A 16,045-nucleotide genomic window follows, 5' to 3' on the forward strand; every position below is an offset into this window, starting at 1 on the left:
TCCAACAACAAAATAAATCCATTTATCTGACCACAATTTCCATTTTGACAAAGATTATATTCATTCCCACAGGGTTCAACATCGGCATATCTTGAGATGTATTAAAATTGCAAAAAGGAATATATCCCATTATTTAAATTGTTGCAGATCTATCAAATCTCTTAACATCACAACTTTAGCTTGTTCCGGATTTGACCCATTAAGTTGAATGAATACCTTACAATTTCTTGTCCATGTCGCCTTCATTTTACCAACTTTCCGCAGGGAGCGGGTTTCTCTTGCAATATTTGCCATTTTCTGCGTTAAATGCTCATTCAGATACACCGCTGTTCCTCTCAACTTTTTCCCTTGGCTCAGCATTTCAGTTTTGTTTTTCCGATTTATGAAGCGCAAGACAATTGCAGGCCTCGTCTTGTCTTTACGTGGTAGAGTATGGCACGCCGAGATGGTTTTCGGACCCACATGTATATCCTTCTCTATCAAAAGTTGAAGAACTTGCCTTTCCAGTGTTTGCAGATCAGCTTTCTCCGCATCCTCGCTGACATTGCTACCACTTGCAACAGCTTTCGCATAAGACCGAGGTTTGCTGGTCAGACCAGTAATTATTACATCCTCCATTCGCGTCTGTTGTTCAATGTTATCGAGCCTTCTGTCGAGTTCGTTAATTATTTTGTCTTTTGCGCTTATCATATCTTTCAGTTGTTTCACCTCTTCTACAACTTGCATTAGCTTTGTCAGCTGTTCGGTGACTTTGACAAGTTCCCCAGACATATGATTAAGTGACTTGCGAATTTCTTCCATGTCACTTTCCATTTTCTCAGTTTTCTTAGGCGGTGCCATTTCCACAATCTCCAAAACTTTTTTTGAATTCAACAAATACTACTTAGAATACCCATTTTAATATGAAAAATAGTTTCCCATCAAGGAGAGCACAAATATCTCCATTTAGTGAATGTTTTTAGGTTTGCTTTTGCCAAAACAGACGGTCTAAGAAGGAACTTTCAGTTCAGAGCAGGATTTTATTTATTAAGTAAATGTTTGGAATGAAACACACCTGCACTGGTTATCTGAACTCTTTACAAATTAATAGAAAACATATGTAGACTTGTATTCATTTGTTTGTAACTGAACCAAAATTCAACCATGCTAAATGGATTGTTCACCTAAAAATTATTTTATAATTTACTCACCCTCATGCCATCCCAGATGTGTAATCCGAACATCTGCTAGCTGCCTTGAGACGTCACACAGGTCACATAAACTACAACACGGATCACCTATAGATAGATAGCATCACCTAGATATCACATAGAGACTTTGTCTGTTCCCCGAACTACCAAACACAAACCAATCACTAAATAATTTAGGAAAAACATGATAAAGGTCAAACTTGAACAAAACAAAAGATAAACATCATATGAAGGTAGGGCTACTAAACATTAGATATCTTTCTACCAAAGCACTAATTGGAAATTATTATAGATCGTTGTTTGGATGTGCTCTGTTTTACTGACACTGACTTAAACTGGAAGAATATATTAGTTTAAATAAGTCTATTTCCCCAGGTTATTGTCATAAACATGAGCATTGTCTGAAAGGTCAACGAGGAGGTGTTGCTACAATTTACAAGTTAAGTTTTTTTTTTTTGTTACTCAGAGGACAGGATACAATTTTACATCTTTTGAACTAACTAAAACTAAAACTAATGCTTAATGTGACACCATCAGCCCTTGCTACCGTATATAGGTCACCTGGGCCTTACTCTGATTTCCTTGGTGAATTTGCTAATCTTTATCAGATACTGTAGTTAATGTAGATAGAGATTTAATTGTTGGTGACTTCAACGTTCACGTAGATAATGAAAGTCACACATTGGGATTAACATTTATTGATATTCTCATCTCTCTAGGAGTCAGGTCAAAGGTGAAAGGTCCAACTCATCGCCATAATCATAAACTTGATTTAACTCTGTAATATGGAGTTGATACTATAGAAATTCTACTACAGAGAAATGACATCTCGGATTATTACCTCGTCTCTTGTTTGTTGCGATCAGCTAATGTCACTCAATCTACACCATGCTATCGTTCAGGTAGAACTATTCTTTCGACCACTAAAGATAGCTTCACAACTAATCTTCCAGATTTATCTCATATGTCTACATTAATCTGATACATTTAAAAACGGCGTTTTTGTTTCAAAAACACTCTGTCCACACTCTGTTTTCCAAAAGTTACTCGTCCACACTGAAACATATGAAAACGCTTAAATCATGTTAATGCGCATGCGGAAAATCCCTGATGCATGTACGGTCTGAAACGCAATTGTCCCCATGTTCCGTCGCCGGACACCCTTTCCAAGTAAACTTGCCTTTGCATTTGAAGGAACGCAATTTGTTGGTTGTACAAATTAACATTTATTTTTTAGCAACGCTATCAAAGTGACTATCAAGTACAACAGCACAGCTATAACATGGGCCGCCATCTTGACTGTTTTGGTTGGATAGATCTTCTTTTAATGTTTTTATATTTTCACTGTCCATTTATTTTCACTTTCTATTTATAACCTTCTTATATTTTACCATAAATTACTATACATTTCAATGAGTACTGGTTTTGTTACTTTACGTATGTCAATCCTTAAGTATGCCAATAGAAAAAGGCCTTTTTAATATGATCATATTGTAATATAGGTATAATGCAATCAAAGTACTACTGTTAGGCCTAAAAAAAATTTATCATATTTGCTTGATAGTCCCTTACAGTGAGTTCTTAAAATTAACGTATCACAGACGTTAATTCTCTCATCACTGGAATTAATCAGTATTCATATACAGCGGCAGATGCAATGCAAATTCACTGGCATAATTCATAAATAGCGGCAACTGTCTCATAAATTCAGTGACATCATCCATAAACAGTAGCCGATGCCGTAGAAGTAGACGCATTTTCTCACAAGGGCAGTAATCGTGTTTCCGGTACGGATCGAATAGTGACAGCCATAAACAGCGGCAAATGTCGTAAAGTCAGCGGCATCTGAGCATGACACCGGAAGTGCCGCTGAGCGCTGCCGCGATTTGAGCCTGCCCTTACTGCATTTTTTTGGTGAAGCAATACGGAAGGCAAAGTTCCATTTTCGTTTCTGTGCAAGCATACAGACAGTATATGCAATTTATATATCTGCAAGGGCGTAGGTTTCGTTTTAAAGTTGGTAGGGACATATTGCAAGGATACAATTTAAAATGTTGGAAAAATCGATATATTAAAAGGATTGGACGTAAGATACCAATGGAAATCCGCCCCTGTAATATCCAGAAAATTCGTCGTCTTTTTCTTTAAATTTTACAAAGAACTGTGATTGGTACATCCTACACAGCGCTGAGAAAAGTAACAGGTGCCACGTGACAACACCGTTCATGAGCCTGTTTAGAAGAGGTAGGACAACAATTTACACGTTAATAATTATACCAAGGACCGAACTCCCACCTCTCACGTGGAAGTTAATTAGGTTTGGTGTTTGTCTGGAAAACAAAGATTGTGATTTTGTTATTAATTTCTTGTTATGTTTTGGAAAGTTTTTCCATTCATAAATGCAGATGGTTTAAATCTGAACCCAACTTTAATCACTGGATGAATGAGGTTAAACTCTTGTGCAAATCTTTAAAATTTGTTAAAAATCAGAAAGCCCTTAAATTGATTTCTCTTTTGGATACGTTTAAATTAATTTAAAAAGTCCCCCTTTTTTTTTTTTTCTTCATTTTATTTATTTATTTTTTTCTTCTATTTAATTATTTGTTTGTTCATAGTGTGTTTTCTGTTCTTTGTACTAGCTATGCTCAACCTATGGCTGAACAATTGAGGTTATATTCAGAGATTTGTTGATGTACCTTGTTTGTTTGTGTTGTTGAAGGATGATAAAAAAAATTTAAAAAAAATTATACTAAGGACCTTTTAATAGTTGTTAAAATTAAAATAAAAACATGGTAAAAAGTTAAAGTATTTTGTGTGTGGTAAAATTGTCCAAATGTTGGTCGGGGTGTTTCCAATTTTCTGAAAGTTGGTAGTGATATGTATCACTCCTACCTAAATCTACATCTATGAGACCCTGCTTTAATGTTGTCAAACAGGATTGCTCCTCTATGACTCCTTAGGAAGGCAGACTTCCTAGGGGGGTGTGATAGCACAAATGGTATTTCCAACTTTTGCAAAGGTTTTCTGGTATTTTGTAATTCTGCCACTCAAACCCAGAACAACAGTGCAGTAAGCAACTTTTCAGTTTCGTTTCTGTGTAAAGAATGTGTGGGAGGGAGGGTTCAGTCCACCTTCCTACTGTTCAAATGATGCAGAAAATATGAGAGGTAATTTTAAAATCTGGGGCATTTTTGTCACTATTGATGGAGAGCCATTATTCAGAATTTAAAAGTTTAGTAAAATGCTTTATGAGTCTGCCAAATGAATACATGTAAATGTAAATGATGATAATAATAATGTCTCTCTCCATGCAAAATAAAAAAAAATGTAAATACTGTATTTTGTCATATATGGTATGTGTATATATAGTCTATGTTAAATATGTTTCAGAGAAGGACAGGATATGGACGGAGAATCAGACACCGACTCTCACAGTGAATCTGAGTCCGAGTGGGAAGCGGAGAGTACAGGGAGCAGCTCGGGATCTGACTGGCAAGGCGAGAATTACAGAGGAAAGAAAGCACAACGAGGGCAAAAAAGGAAGATGAAAACACAAAACTGTAAACAGACAGGATCATCTTCCAGCAAAAAGAAACAAACCAAAGGTAAATGTCCCAAGTGAGCATTCTGAAGTATTTTAACTAATTAAAAAACACTTTATTCATGAATTAAGGAGAAAATAATCAAAGATTGAGAAGATATAAGTAGTATACACTTAAAGACCCATGAAATCACATGATAAATGCATTTTTCTTTCCCTTGTTGACACATTTCTTATTGGAATAGAAAGTTCGGGCCGGATATATCAAAAGGCTCTTCCTTTTTAAAAATGTTTCAATAGACTTTAGTTACAATATGCCACAGTTGTAAACCATGATTTACTTGCTAGTCAGTTGAAGGTGGTTGGGTAGATGTCCTAAATTACTTACCAAAACTATAGTTTGCTAATATGAAATCTGTGGAGTGGTTAAAAAATGTGTTTTAATGACTTCAACTGTATTTTCTGAAGCAATATGATAGGTGTGGGTGAAAAACCAGATCAATATTTAAGTCCTTTTGCCTGTTTTTATTGTGCAAGGAGGAGAATTTTGTTGCCATGACAGCGTAATGCTGAAAACCCTAATATGACAACAAAGATTTAAACAAATTTACAGCTCAAATTATACACAAGTTTAAAGAGATGAATTAATGTAAGTACTTTTATTTAAACTTCACACTTCTGCTATTAAACGTTCCAAAAATTGGCCCCATTCACTTCCATTGTAAATCCTTTACCGTAATCTCGATTTTTGCCTTTTTTTTGTTTTTGTTTTTTTAAAGAAAAGGAATTTTTTTTGTGATTGTCACAAATGCTGTTGATGGAGTTTAACTTCTATTGAACCTGGAATGTTCTGTCTTTTAATATGTTTAATCAGATGCCCTGTTCACATGACACATGACTTTTGTTTCAGACTCCAGACAATCTGTGGGACAGAAAAGTAAAGAAAATTCTCAGCTTCCTGTTACATGTGGGGATAAAGAGGGTGTCTTATACTTGGATAAATTTCATAACAGTAGGTGTTAAACAGTTTTATGTGTTTCACTTATATTTCTACTTCATTTATGTTTGATGCATCTGTAAAAAGTTTTATCAATGTCTAATAATGTCTTGGAAAAATTTGAATCATTTTTATTCTGGTGCATCTGGACGTGTTTTTCTGGGCCAAAACACATTTGGATCCTCTAAAACGATTCCAGAAGACATTCCAATAAGTGGCTGATTAAATGGTGCTTTGTGATTTTAGCGGAGAAGTGCATCTTAAGTGAAGAGCAGTGGCTTAAGCCTACAGAGTTTGAGAAGTTTGGAGGGTTGTGGAAGAACAAAAAGTGGAAGTCCAGCATCCTTTGCAATGGTATTCCACTTCAGACACTTATAGAGGTGTGTAAGAATGGCTTATTAACAGTTCCAACAAATGCACACTTAAATGCAGTCATAATTATCATTCAAACTTAATAATGATTCCCTTAAATATAGACGCATAGGACAGAAAATACCAAATCAACACATTAAATATAATTGAATCTTCTACTAACTTTGTTGTTTTTTTCAGGATGGATTTATTTCATCCCCAACCTTTAGGAAAAGTGGGGTTCAGGATAGACAGGTATGACTATTTTGGACCCAACTAATACAACGAATAAGCAGAAAAAAATTGATATATAGTACATTGTAAAACAACAGGCAACATGTCCTGTTTTCATATCATATTTTCACTTGATGAGTCAATCTCCTGTGTCCTCAGCTGATGCTTGCAGCTGTGCCGGTCCTAGCATTTTATGGGCCCTACGTAAAAATGTGTGTGGAAGCCCCTTTCAGTGTAATTGTAACACCCAAAACGATCCTTCCACCCCTTAAGCCTTTCTCGCTGAGCAGTTTCGCTGTAAACAAACATGCAGAAAGTTAATGTGCCTCTAATACATTCTAAAACTTGTCGCATTTAGCATGCTTTATTTTTTATGTGGAATTTCTGTAGTAAAACACATCTAATAAAGCTGGAATCTAATAAATCTAATAAAGTCTCGAAGCAGGATTATATGCTATTATATTTGATATAATATGCTAAAAAACTCTTGGCTAGGAACTCTTTGGAGAACACCTAGTGTTAAGATACTCTATGTGAATACAGACCCAAAGGATGAGCTTTCCTAATGTAAAGATTAACTAAGAATTTTGATAAAAGTATCTTCTTGCAATCACGTATTAATTATGTTCTTGGCAATTTTTTCACCCTTTTTTTTTTCTACCTCCTGATAGACAGGTAGTTTAGCTTAAAAAATGTAGCAATGTAAATCTACTATGTTATGTATCTAATTACCTGGCACATGTCTGAAATGTAAATTAAAGAATTATTATTATAATTCTAATTACAGTTGGCAATACATTTATATTTACATATACTATATATATATATATACTATATATATATATATATATATATATATATATATATATATATATTATATTATTATTATTATATATAACTGTTATGTTATGTTCGTTTGACAAGAAATACCAGTACTAGGCTATATATAATTATATATATATATATATATATATATATATATATACACACTTTGGTTGAAGTTACTCCACAGATTTCATATTAGCAAACTATAGTTTTGGCAAGTCGTTTAAGACATCTACAGACAGATTGTTTCACTTTTAATTAACTATCACAATTCTAGTGAGTCAGAAGTTTACATACACTAAGTTAACTGTGCCTTTAAGCAGCTTGGCAAATTCAAGAAAATTATGTCAAGCCTTTAGACAATTATCCAATTAACTTCTGCTAGGAGGTGTAGGGAATTGAAGGTGTACCTGTGTATGTATCTTAAGGCCTACCTTCAAACTCAGTTTCTCTTGACATTGCTTGCCGAAGAGCACCATCCCAGCCGTGAAGCATGGGGGTGGCAGCATCATGTTGTGGGGGTGCTTTGCTGCAGGAGGGACTGGTGCACTTCACAAAATAGATGAAATCATGAGGAAGGAAAATTATATGGATATATTAAAGCAACATCTCAAGACATCAGCCAGGAAGTTTAATCTCTGTCACAAATGGGTCTTCCAAATGGACAGTCACGATTATATTTCAGGACTTTAGAAAAACTGAGTTTAAATGTATTTGGCTAAGGTGTTTGTAAACTTCTGACTTCAACTGTATATACATGTATGTATGTGTATTTATATGTGTGTGTGTGTGTGTGTGTGTATGTATATATATATATATATATATATATATTACTGTTATTGTTTGCTTGACAAGAAACACCAGTACTAGACTACTTATAATGTCTTTAATAGCGTGGGGGCCCCCTACACAATATAATGCTTATAGGGAGGACCGACACTGGCAGGCTCAGAAGAAGAGAGGTTAGATCCTGATATGACTAACTGCACCATTTAATTGTTCCATGATCCAGATATACAGTAGATATCAACACTTCTGGGGTTGCTTTTACAATAGTTTAATAAGTGTTAGTTTTTAATTATGGTAAAGCTGAGCATTTGTTATAAATTCACCTTTATCTTTTCATCTATAACTGAATCCTTTACAGCATTTGTCCTGCAGGTGAATTTAGTTCTAGTCCCCATGTTCCACAGCACTGATTTCATCTCTTATTTTTACTACAGTGCAGGACTAAATTGTGCCCCTCCAGCAGGTCAGATCGCCAAAGCTCTGGTCAGTAAAACAGTTCATAATGAGAAAGTGATTTTATTTTATTACTCATTAAAATAAACAACAATAGATATTCCAGTAATCTGGTTATGAAATGACTCTTAATTTCCATTTTATGTTTACCAATAACATCGTAATTCAGATTATGAAGGATTTTAAACGCAGTTCTTCCTGATTCCTTGTGCATGTGTTGTAAATCAGAGGGAAGGGGCAATGGTCACTATGAAGATGAGGACAACGGCAGTGATGTTGATGGTGCTATCGACTTGACCATGTTCGAAGGTCCTACCCTACCTGTTACCTGTGGTTCTGACACTGGCGTTCTACACAAGAATCGTTTTGCATCTGGTGTGTGATTGGACACATTTTTGATTAATTACCACATATTAAAAAATATTAAAGCTGTGTTGTGTAATTTCTGTGCCAAATGTGTTTCACATTTATAACTATATTTAAAAGATATCTTAATATGTGTTATGTATTGATAAAGAATGTTTGTCAAAATGTTACTGTGGTACAGGCCTCTGTGCTGATGTTTTCTCATTATAATTCCCAGGGCATTGTGGGAAATGCATAAGAACAAATGATTTCTGGCTGACCCCTGAGGATTTTGTCAGACTGAGCAAACCGGAAGGAGTATGGAGGAAAGACATTGAGATGCATGGGTTACCCCTTGGAAAACTTTTAATGGTAAAAACAAGAGCCATTGTGGACAGAGAGAAAGAAAAAACTTGAGTATACATTTTTCTTGTTTCCTCTACCTAAAAATATCTTGCTAGAATAGTAAAACTTACTTACAAGCCATAGTGATGTCTTAGTTGTGAGAGAATCTTTCTTTTGAGAGAACAAATTGGTCAATGATTTGTTAGTGAATTATTTTTTAAAATACGAATGCAGAAATTCTGATCACTGTATCTTCACCTGCTTTCCAGAAGAGAGTTCTGGTACTACATATGATAAACTGTGAATGTGACATCTGCCAAGACCTGGATCAATACGCTGTAAGCCATCATGCACAATTACAAAATTACATTCAAACATCTATCTATAAAGGATCTATCTATCTAAACAACCATGTCCAAATCAAAGTGCTAACCAAAACTCATCTCCTCTCTCTGACATTTGAAATCATTATTAAAATATGCTTTAAGATAGTACAGAAAAAGACAAAATTAAGTTAAAGATGATTTTTTTTTACATGTTTTTATTCTGTATGACCACCTGGACCAACAGAACGATGACGTGTGTTACGTGTGTAACTCTGAGGGAGATCTGCTGTGCTGTGATGAGTGTCCAAGAGCTTTTCATCCAGGTTGTCATTTACCCGCTGTAGAGTACGATTCACTTGGGTGAGAGAGAGAGAAAAACAATGCATGCTGGTTCAGACAGACTAAACATGTTGGCATTGCATGATGTTGTGTGTTTTGTGTGCTGTGTATAGAGGCCAATGGAGCTGTACATTTTGTGTGATGAAAAATATGCAAGTCTTCAGTCAAAAGACCCAAAAGGATGTTTTGAGCAGTCCTGTTTCACAGTATAGACTGGTAAGTTCACAGCACACACAAAAATGCATGTAAGGCTGTTCTTTTTGTACCACTGCTTAACTTTGTATTTTGGAGAGAGGACACAAAGAAACTGCTATCCAATAATCAAGGATATCTGATTTTTCTCCCTTTGTTTGGTTCTGTTTCAGTACTGCCGGTTTTTGCTTCTATACCTGCTGCACGAGAGTACAGCCAACCCCAACAATAAAGTAAACCTCTTATCTTTTAGAGCTTTGTAGTGATTGTGCTGGTTTTCTGTGCTGCTCCTTTTGATTTCAGTATTTAAAGCTTTTAAATGTGGTGTTTATGCATGTGTTCACAGGTTCCAGCATACAGCAAGGACATTTCTGGCCCCATGATGCTGGGCAGAGCAAAGCTGAATTTAGAGAATAATGATTACCAAACTGTGGGAGACTTTTTTACAGATATTGAAGATGTTTTCCAAAACTGCACCTCCAACAGGGTGAGTTTCACCTGGATCATCTAATGTTCTTAACTTTTCTGTTTGGCTGTTTCTTCGATATAGTTCAGAGACGACTGAAAATGAAAGGGATAGTTCACCCCAAAATTTAAATTCTGCCATTATTTACTCACACTCATGTCATTGTAAACCGTTGTGAGTTTCCTTCTTCCGTGTAACACAAAAACTGATATTTTGATAAATATTTTTGGACGCCACTGACTTTCATTATGTGGACAAAAACAGTTCTTAAAAATATTTTTTTTCATGTTCCACAAAAGACAGAAAGTCATGCAGGTTTGGCTTGACATGATGGTAAATAAATGATGACAGGTGGGTGAACTATCCATTTTAAGGGTAAAGGGAAATATAAATGTGCTGAATGGCTCATCATATCAGAGCACGTTCGATAACCACAAGGCCACGTCTCCGCCAATTTCATGAAACTTTTAATAAAGACATTTAATTTTTAAATATGGCAAGAGCCTTAACGTTTTGTTGCTGAATTTTATTTCTTACAGTTTTGCTTTACTGTCTAATTTTCACAATTATTATTTGAACCTTTTTCCCGCTGTCTCTTTTCTCTGTAGGATAGTGACTTCCGTGGTATGACCCGTAGGCTGAAGGAACTGTTTAAGAGGGAGTTCAAAAGCATCTTTAAGATCGTATAATATCATATCTTAAGCAATATTTCCTTCTTTTATACCTATCGGTAGATTTTTAGTCTATTGAACAGAAAGAAATAAAGAATATTGAGGGGCCTGGTTAACTCAGCAAGTATTGGCACTGACTATCAACCCTGAAGTCACAAGTTTGAATCCAGGGTGTGCTGAGTGACTCCAGCCAGGTCTCCTATGCAACAAATTGGCCTGGTTGCTTGGGAGTGTAGAGTCACGTGTGGTAACCTCCTCATGGTCGCGATTAGGGGTTCTTGCTCTCAACGGGGCACGTGGTAAGTTGTGCGTGGATCGCGGAGAGTAGCATGAGCCTCCACATGCTGTGAGTTTCCTCGTTGTCATGCACAACGAGTCACGTGATAAGATGCGCGGATTGACGGTCTCAGAAGCGGAGGCAACTGAGACTTGTCCTCCGCCACCTTGATTGAGGTGATTAACCACGCCACCACGAGGACCTACTAAGTAGTGGGAATTGGGCATTCCAAATTGGGAGAAAAAGGGATCAAATAAAAAAATGTATAAATAAAATAAAAACAAATAAAGAATATTTACACAAAACGGTGTGAGTAGGTGAACATAGGTGTGGACATTTGTAATTAATGGAACATGGGGTTTATGTTTTGTTCCCTTTCAAGTCGGTCATGAATGCTGCATCATAGCTGACACTATGGGTTTATACCTGCAGGTGTAGCCAGTCACTAAAATCTCACCAATTTTAATTGACAGATAGCGCTTTGTGCTCCGCCTCCCTCGTGTGCATCAGCAGGCGTATATTACCACAGTGCTATGTCTTCAAAATTTTCTCCTTCAGGGTACCGATATTCTCCCTCTCGTACTCCGCTGAGATTTGATTTTCTTCTACTAGAATTGCCTTTTAGACTTGTTTTTTTCTACCCCCTGTGCTGCTCTGGCAATAATGGATAATAACTTTCACCATTGGACAGCAGTGTTGGAATTTTCCCCCCTGTGTACAGTGGGTGGACGAGACATCTTCACCCCTTTCACCGCATCACAGCACAGGGATTGTTCTATGCCTTGTGGACCTCAAAGGAAAGTAACATTTGGATTATTGATTTATTGGATTGTATTGGATTATTTTCTGCAAGCGTATAACATAAGTGCTACAGCCTGATTGTGTTTGTGTGTATCTTTATACTGTGCACAATCTAAAAGAACAGTTTACTTAATGAAGTCTTTTTAAAGATGGCGTTTCGTAAATATTTTCGGCCGTGTGATCGGTATATCCACTTGTCTGATGGGCACGAGTGCTATGTCCTTTACCTGGGTCAAGCTCACGTAGAGGCGGCTTTAATGGGTCAGATTGCACTCACTGCAAGCCAATGAGACTCAAAATGCTATGCTTTTGGCTCTCCCTCTTTCTGAGGGATGAGTCTGGTCCCTTCCCCTCCCAACATGCTCCTTCTGTGGCACCCTAGGGACCACATGAGGGAGATGTGCGACAGCTGGATAAGTTTGAGGAGGAGATTTCGCTGGCACAAGCCTCGCGTGTTTCCTTACCACATCCACGAGCATTTTCACCTGTGGAGTATGCCTGTGATGACCTGCGCCCTGTTATTGGTTACAGGTCGGCGGATCAGGCTGGCTCGTGTTTGCACACCATGGTGGTGCTGCAAGGCTACCAGGCTGCTCTGCTGAGGGAAATGTACACAAGCTGGCCGGATCCCGAGTCCTTGACGGAGATGTGACGTGACACTGACATGGCTCTCCGGTCTACCAAGATCACCGGCCAAGCCATCGGCAGATCCATGGGTAGCCTAGTGTCCGATCTCTGGCTTAATTTTTCAGAGATGTGTGATAGGGACAAAGCCGTGCTGTTAGAAACCCTGGTGTCATGACAGGGCCTATTCGGTGATGCCATTAGCACATTGCAATTGCTCTGGTTACTTACAGTTGTGAATGAACAATAAACTGGGAAAGTAGAACGTATTTTGACATCAAAAAAGTTACGTTACACCTTTAAACTGTGCATTCTGCTGCTTACTACCAGCCTATTTATACATAGCCATCCCACAAACCTCAGTTAGCAGACACTTTCTATAATTTTTCAGCACGGTTTGCCCATGTGTATCCATCCATTCATCATTCTGCTTCTCCCTTCTTATTGTGATGAGAAGAGGAGACTCTGTTGGTGCTTTTTACTACCCCGTTGGCTAGTAGGCATAGTTACGCGTGCAAATCAGTAGCATGGCATGATGGTATACGTTATCCATAGTGTCCGCTGTGACGCAGCATTCATTACCTACTTTAAAGGGAATGATAAGGTATCGACTGTAACCAAGGTTGCCTAAAATGAGGGAATGAATGCTGCGTAAGCTGGCCGGGCTACTGATTCATCGCTACAAGGGTAGAGTATTGCTTGTATTCTTCAGTCGAATATTCTAAAGAGATAGCGATGTGCACCGCCATTATATACACCTGCTGACACGCACGAGGAAGGAGAAGCGCAAGGCGCTATCTGCCATTTAAAATTGGCCGTATTTTAAAGAGTTTCAGAGATTGGCTACGCCGGCGGGAATTAACCCATAGTGTCAGCTATGACGCAACATTCATTCTCTCCTCTCAGGAAACCATAGTTACAGTCACAACCTTATCGATATTAAGCATGAACTGATGAGATGCAGAACATTTTTCAGTTTGAATTTAGGGGAGACCGGTGCTAGCTGTCACATGGGAAAGTTGTCACAAGGGCTATATATCTCAGTAACTGTAAGGTTAAAAAGTCTAACTAAATGTGTATATAGCAGAGGTTTTTCTTATGTTGGTTTCAAGCACCTAGCACAAAGCCTTGTTAAAATGGAAATTGTTTTTATGAATTCTACCCTTTATGTTTTAAATGTTATAAATGTGTACAATTTATTAATTGCAATGTTTGTTGGCCAAAACAATGTTTTGATATTTTGTGAATGTTAACATTGACATTTTTGCTATTTCATAAATTTTGTTTCATTTGATTTTGTGTTGAAATGTATCTTTGTCACTATTTTTACCAGAAAAAAGTGTTCAGTAGCTTTGTTGTTGTTGAAGACTTTATTGTATGTTCCTTTACAGAAATTGACCTTCAGAAATAAACCTACCCTAAGAAATATGAACAGAAATAAATAAAAAAGATTAAAAAAAATTATAATAAAGTGTGCTTTACTAAAATGTACATTTTGAACCATGAGCTGATAAAACCATCTAACGGCAGTTTAGCAGCATCTCTCTTGGTAAACTCTTACATTTATTTTCTCAGTTTCTAGCAGTACTCAAAACAAAGTCTCGGTTTCGTTTCACAAGTTTCATTCCGGTGTTTATTTGAGGAGAAAAAAAAAAAAAAGATTGACAGTTTCCATTTACTCTACTGTGAGCCGAAGGTGCGGTTGTGAAATAAAAGTAACCTTGCCGATCATTTAAAAAAAAATATATATATATATAACATCTGAATAATCGGGAGTTCCTGAATCTATAATTCGTGTAACTACTTGTTGTTTGTTTACATGTCAGTCACAGCCCGTCATTTTACTATAGCAACAAGCTGCTTTGCGTTTTGCCCTCAGGATCATCGTCAGATGGTAGTTCGTCAAAGAGGCAAGTAGTATTATTACTTTAATTTATTAGCCTATATTATTGGTAAACCGAGATAATATTTACATTGAAAACATTTATTGGTTTGTTTAAAATAAATTTTTAAATATCACTTCTAGGCATGCAAGCTGTAGCGTTAAAGGGACAGTTCACCCAAAAAATAATAATTTACTCGCCCTCATGCCATCTCAGATGTGTATGACTTATTTTCTTATGCAGAGCAGACGAAGATTTTTAGAAGAAAATTTCAGCTCTGTAGGTCTATACAATGCAAGTGTATGGTGACCAAAACTTCAAAGCTCCAAAATGCACATAAAAGTAATCCATACGACAACAGTGTTTTAATCCATGTCTTCAGAAGTGATATAAGTGTGTGTGTGTGTGTGAGAAACAGATCAATATTTAAGTCCTTTTTTACTATACATAATCCTCTTTTACATTGTTCTTCTTGTGTGTTTGGCAATTCACATTCTGCATGCATATCGCCCCCTACTGGCCAAAGAGAAGAATTTACAGTAAAAAAAGAACTTAAATATTGATCTGTTTCTCACCAACAACTTTCATATTGCTTCAGAAGATATAGATTTAACCACTGGGGTATTGTGGATAACTTTTTGCTTGTTTTTTTTTTGGAGCTTCAAAATGTTGGTACCAATTCACTTGCATTATATGGACCTACAGAGCTGAGATATTCTTTTATATTTGTGTTCAGCAGAAGAAGGAAAGTCATACACATCTGGGATGGCAAGAGGGTGTGAAAATGATGAGATAATTTTCATTTTTGGATGAACTATCCCTTTAATCTTTGACATGTGGTAAGTCTTCTGATCTGATAAGGCATTGTGTTGTGTACTGTGCATATGGGCTTAGGTAATGTTTTTAAGCATTGTTTGTCATAGTCATTGACTGGATTCTCAAAGATATCATTTCATGATTAAATTCATCCAACTACCGAAATACATGCTTGTATGCATTACACGGTTTTAATTTGACATTTAGGCCAACCCTGACCTGGATATAACTTTTAAAATATAACTGGAAAACAAATTTCACTTGAGATTAAACATGATTTTGCTCATTTTTAGATGGATTGTTATTTGAGTACTTTATATGTAAAGGGTTGGATTTAAAGCATGTTGGATGCATTTGTGTTGTGCTATACTGTATGTACAAACACGCGTCATACCAAATATATATTTACATAAGCCCCTATTCTTCTTGACAAAAAACTTAACCTGGTTTAAAAACTACAGCCAGTGATTTATCTTCTTAAAATACATAATATATAGTATGTGTAAACAGACATGTGGAAATGGATATTACATATAAATTCACCCAACCAGTCCAACAGGTCCAACAATATGCAGTCTAT

At 36.5% G+C, this 16,045-nt stretch overlaps 1 protein-coding gene across 2 annotated transcripts; it reads left to right on the plus strand.

Annotated features, from left to right (window-relative positions):
* Window positions 1–3,122: 3,122 nt before the first annotated feature.
* Window positions 3,123–14,198, plus strand: LOC127648474 (nuclear body protein SP140-like protein). Of its 2 annotated transcripts, none has more exons than XM_052133172.1 (14): window positions 3,123–3,434; window positions 4,581–4,795; window positions 5,642–5,743; window positions 5,975–6,108; window positions 6,281–6,334; window positions 8,362–8,410; window positions 8,609–8,755; window positions 8,964–9,097; window positions 9,340–9,408; window positions 9,641–9,756; window positions 9,849–9,951; window positions 10,101–10,160; window positions 10,274–10,414; window positions 12,674–14,198. In XM_052133172.1, exons 2-14 carry the CDS (start codon window positions 4,594–4,596, stop codon window positions 12,797–12,799), a joined length of 1,437 nt encoding a protein of 478 aa, XP_051989132.1. In that variant the 5' UTR covers window positions 3,123–3,434; window positions 4,581–4,593; the 3' UTR covers window positions 12,800–14,198. The 2 variants fall into 2 exon arrangements, with proteins under 2 accessions (XP_051989132.1, XP_051989133.1); XM_052133173.1 differs by having other exon boundaries at window positions 11,002–12,799.
* Window positions 14,199–16,045: the final 1,847 nt, after the last annotated feature.

This window comes from Xyrauchen texanus, chromosome 8 (genome assembly GCF_025860055.1).
Source record: "Xyrauchen texanus isolate HMW12.3.18 chromosome 8, RBS_HiC_50CHRs, whole genome shotgun sequence".
Taxonomy (NCBI): domain Eukaryota; kingdom Metazoa; phylum Chordata; class Actinopteri; order Cypriniformes; family Catostomidae; genus Xyrauchen; species Xyrauchen texanus.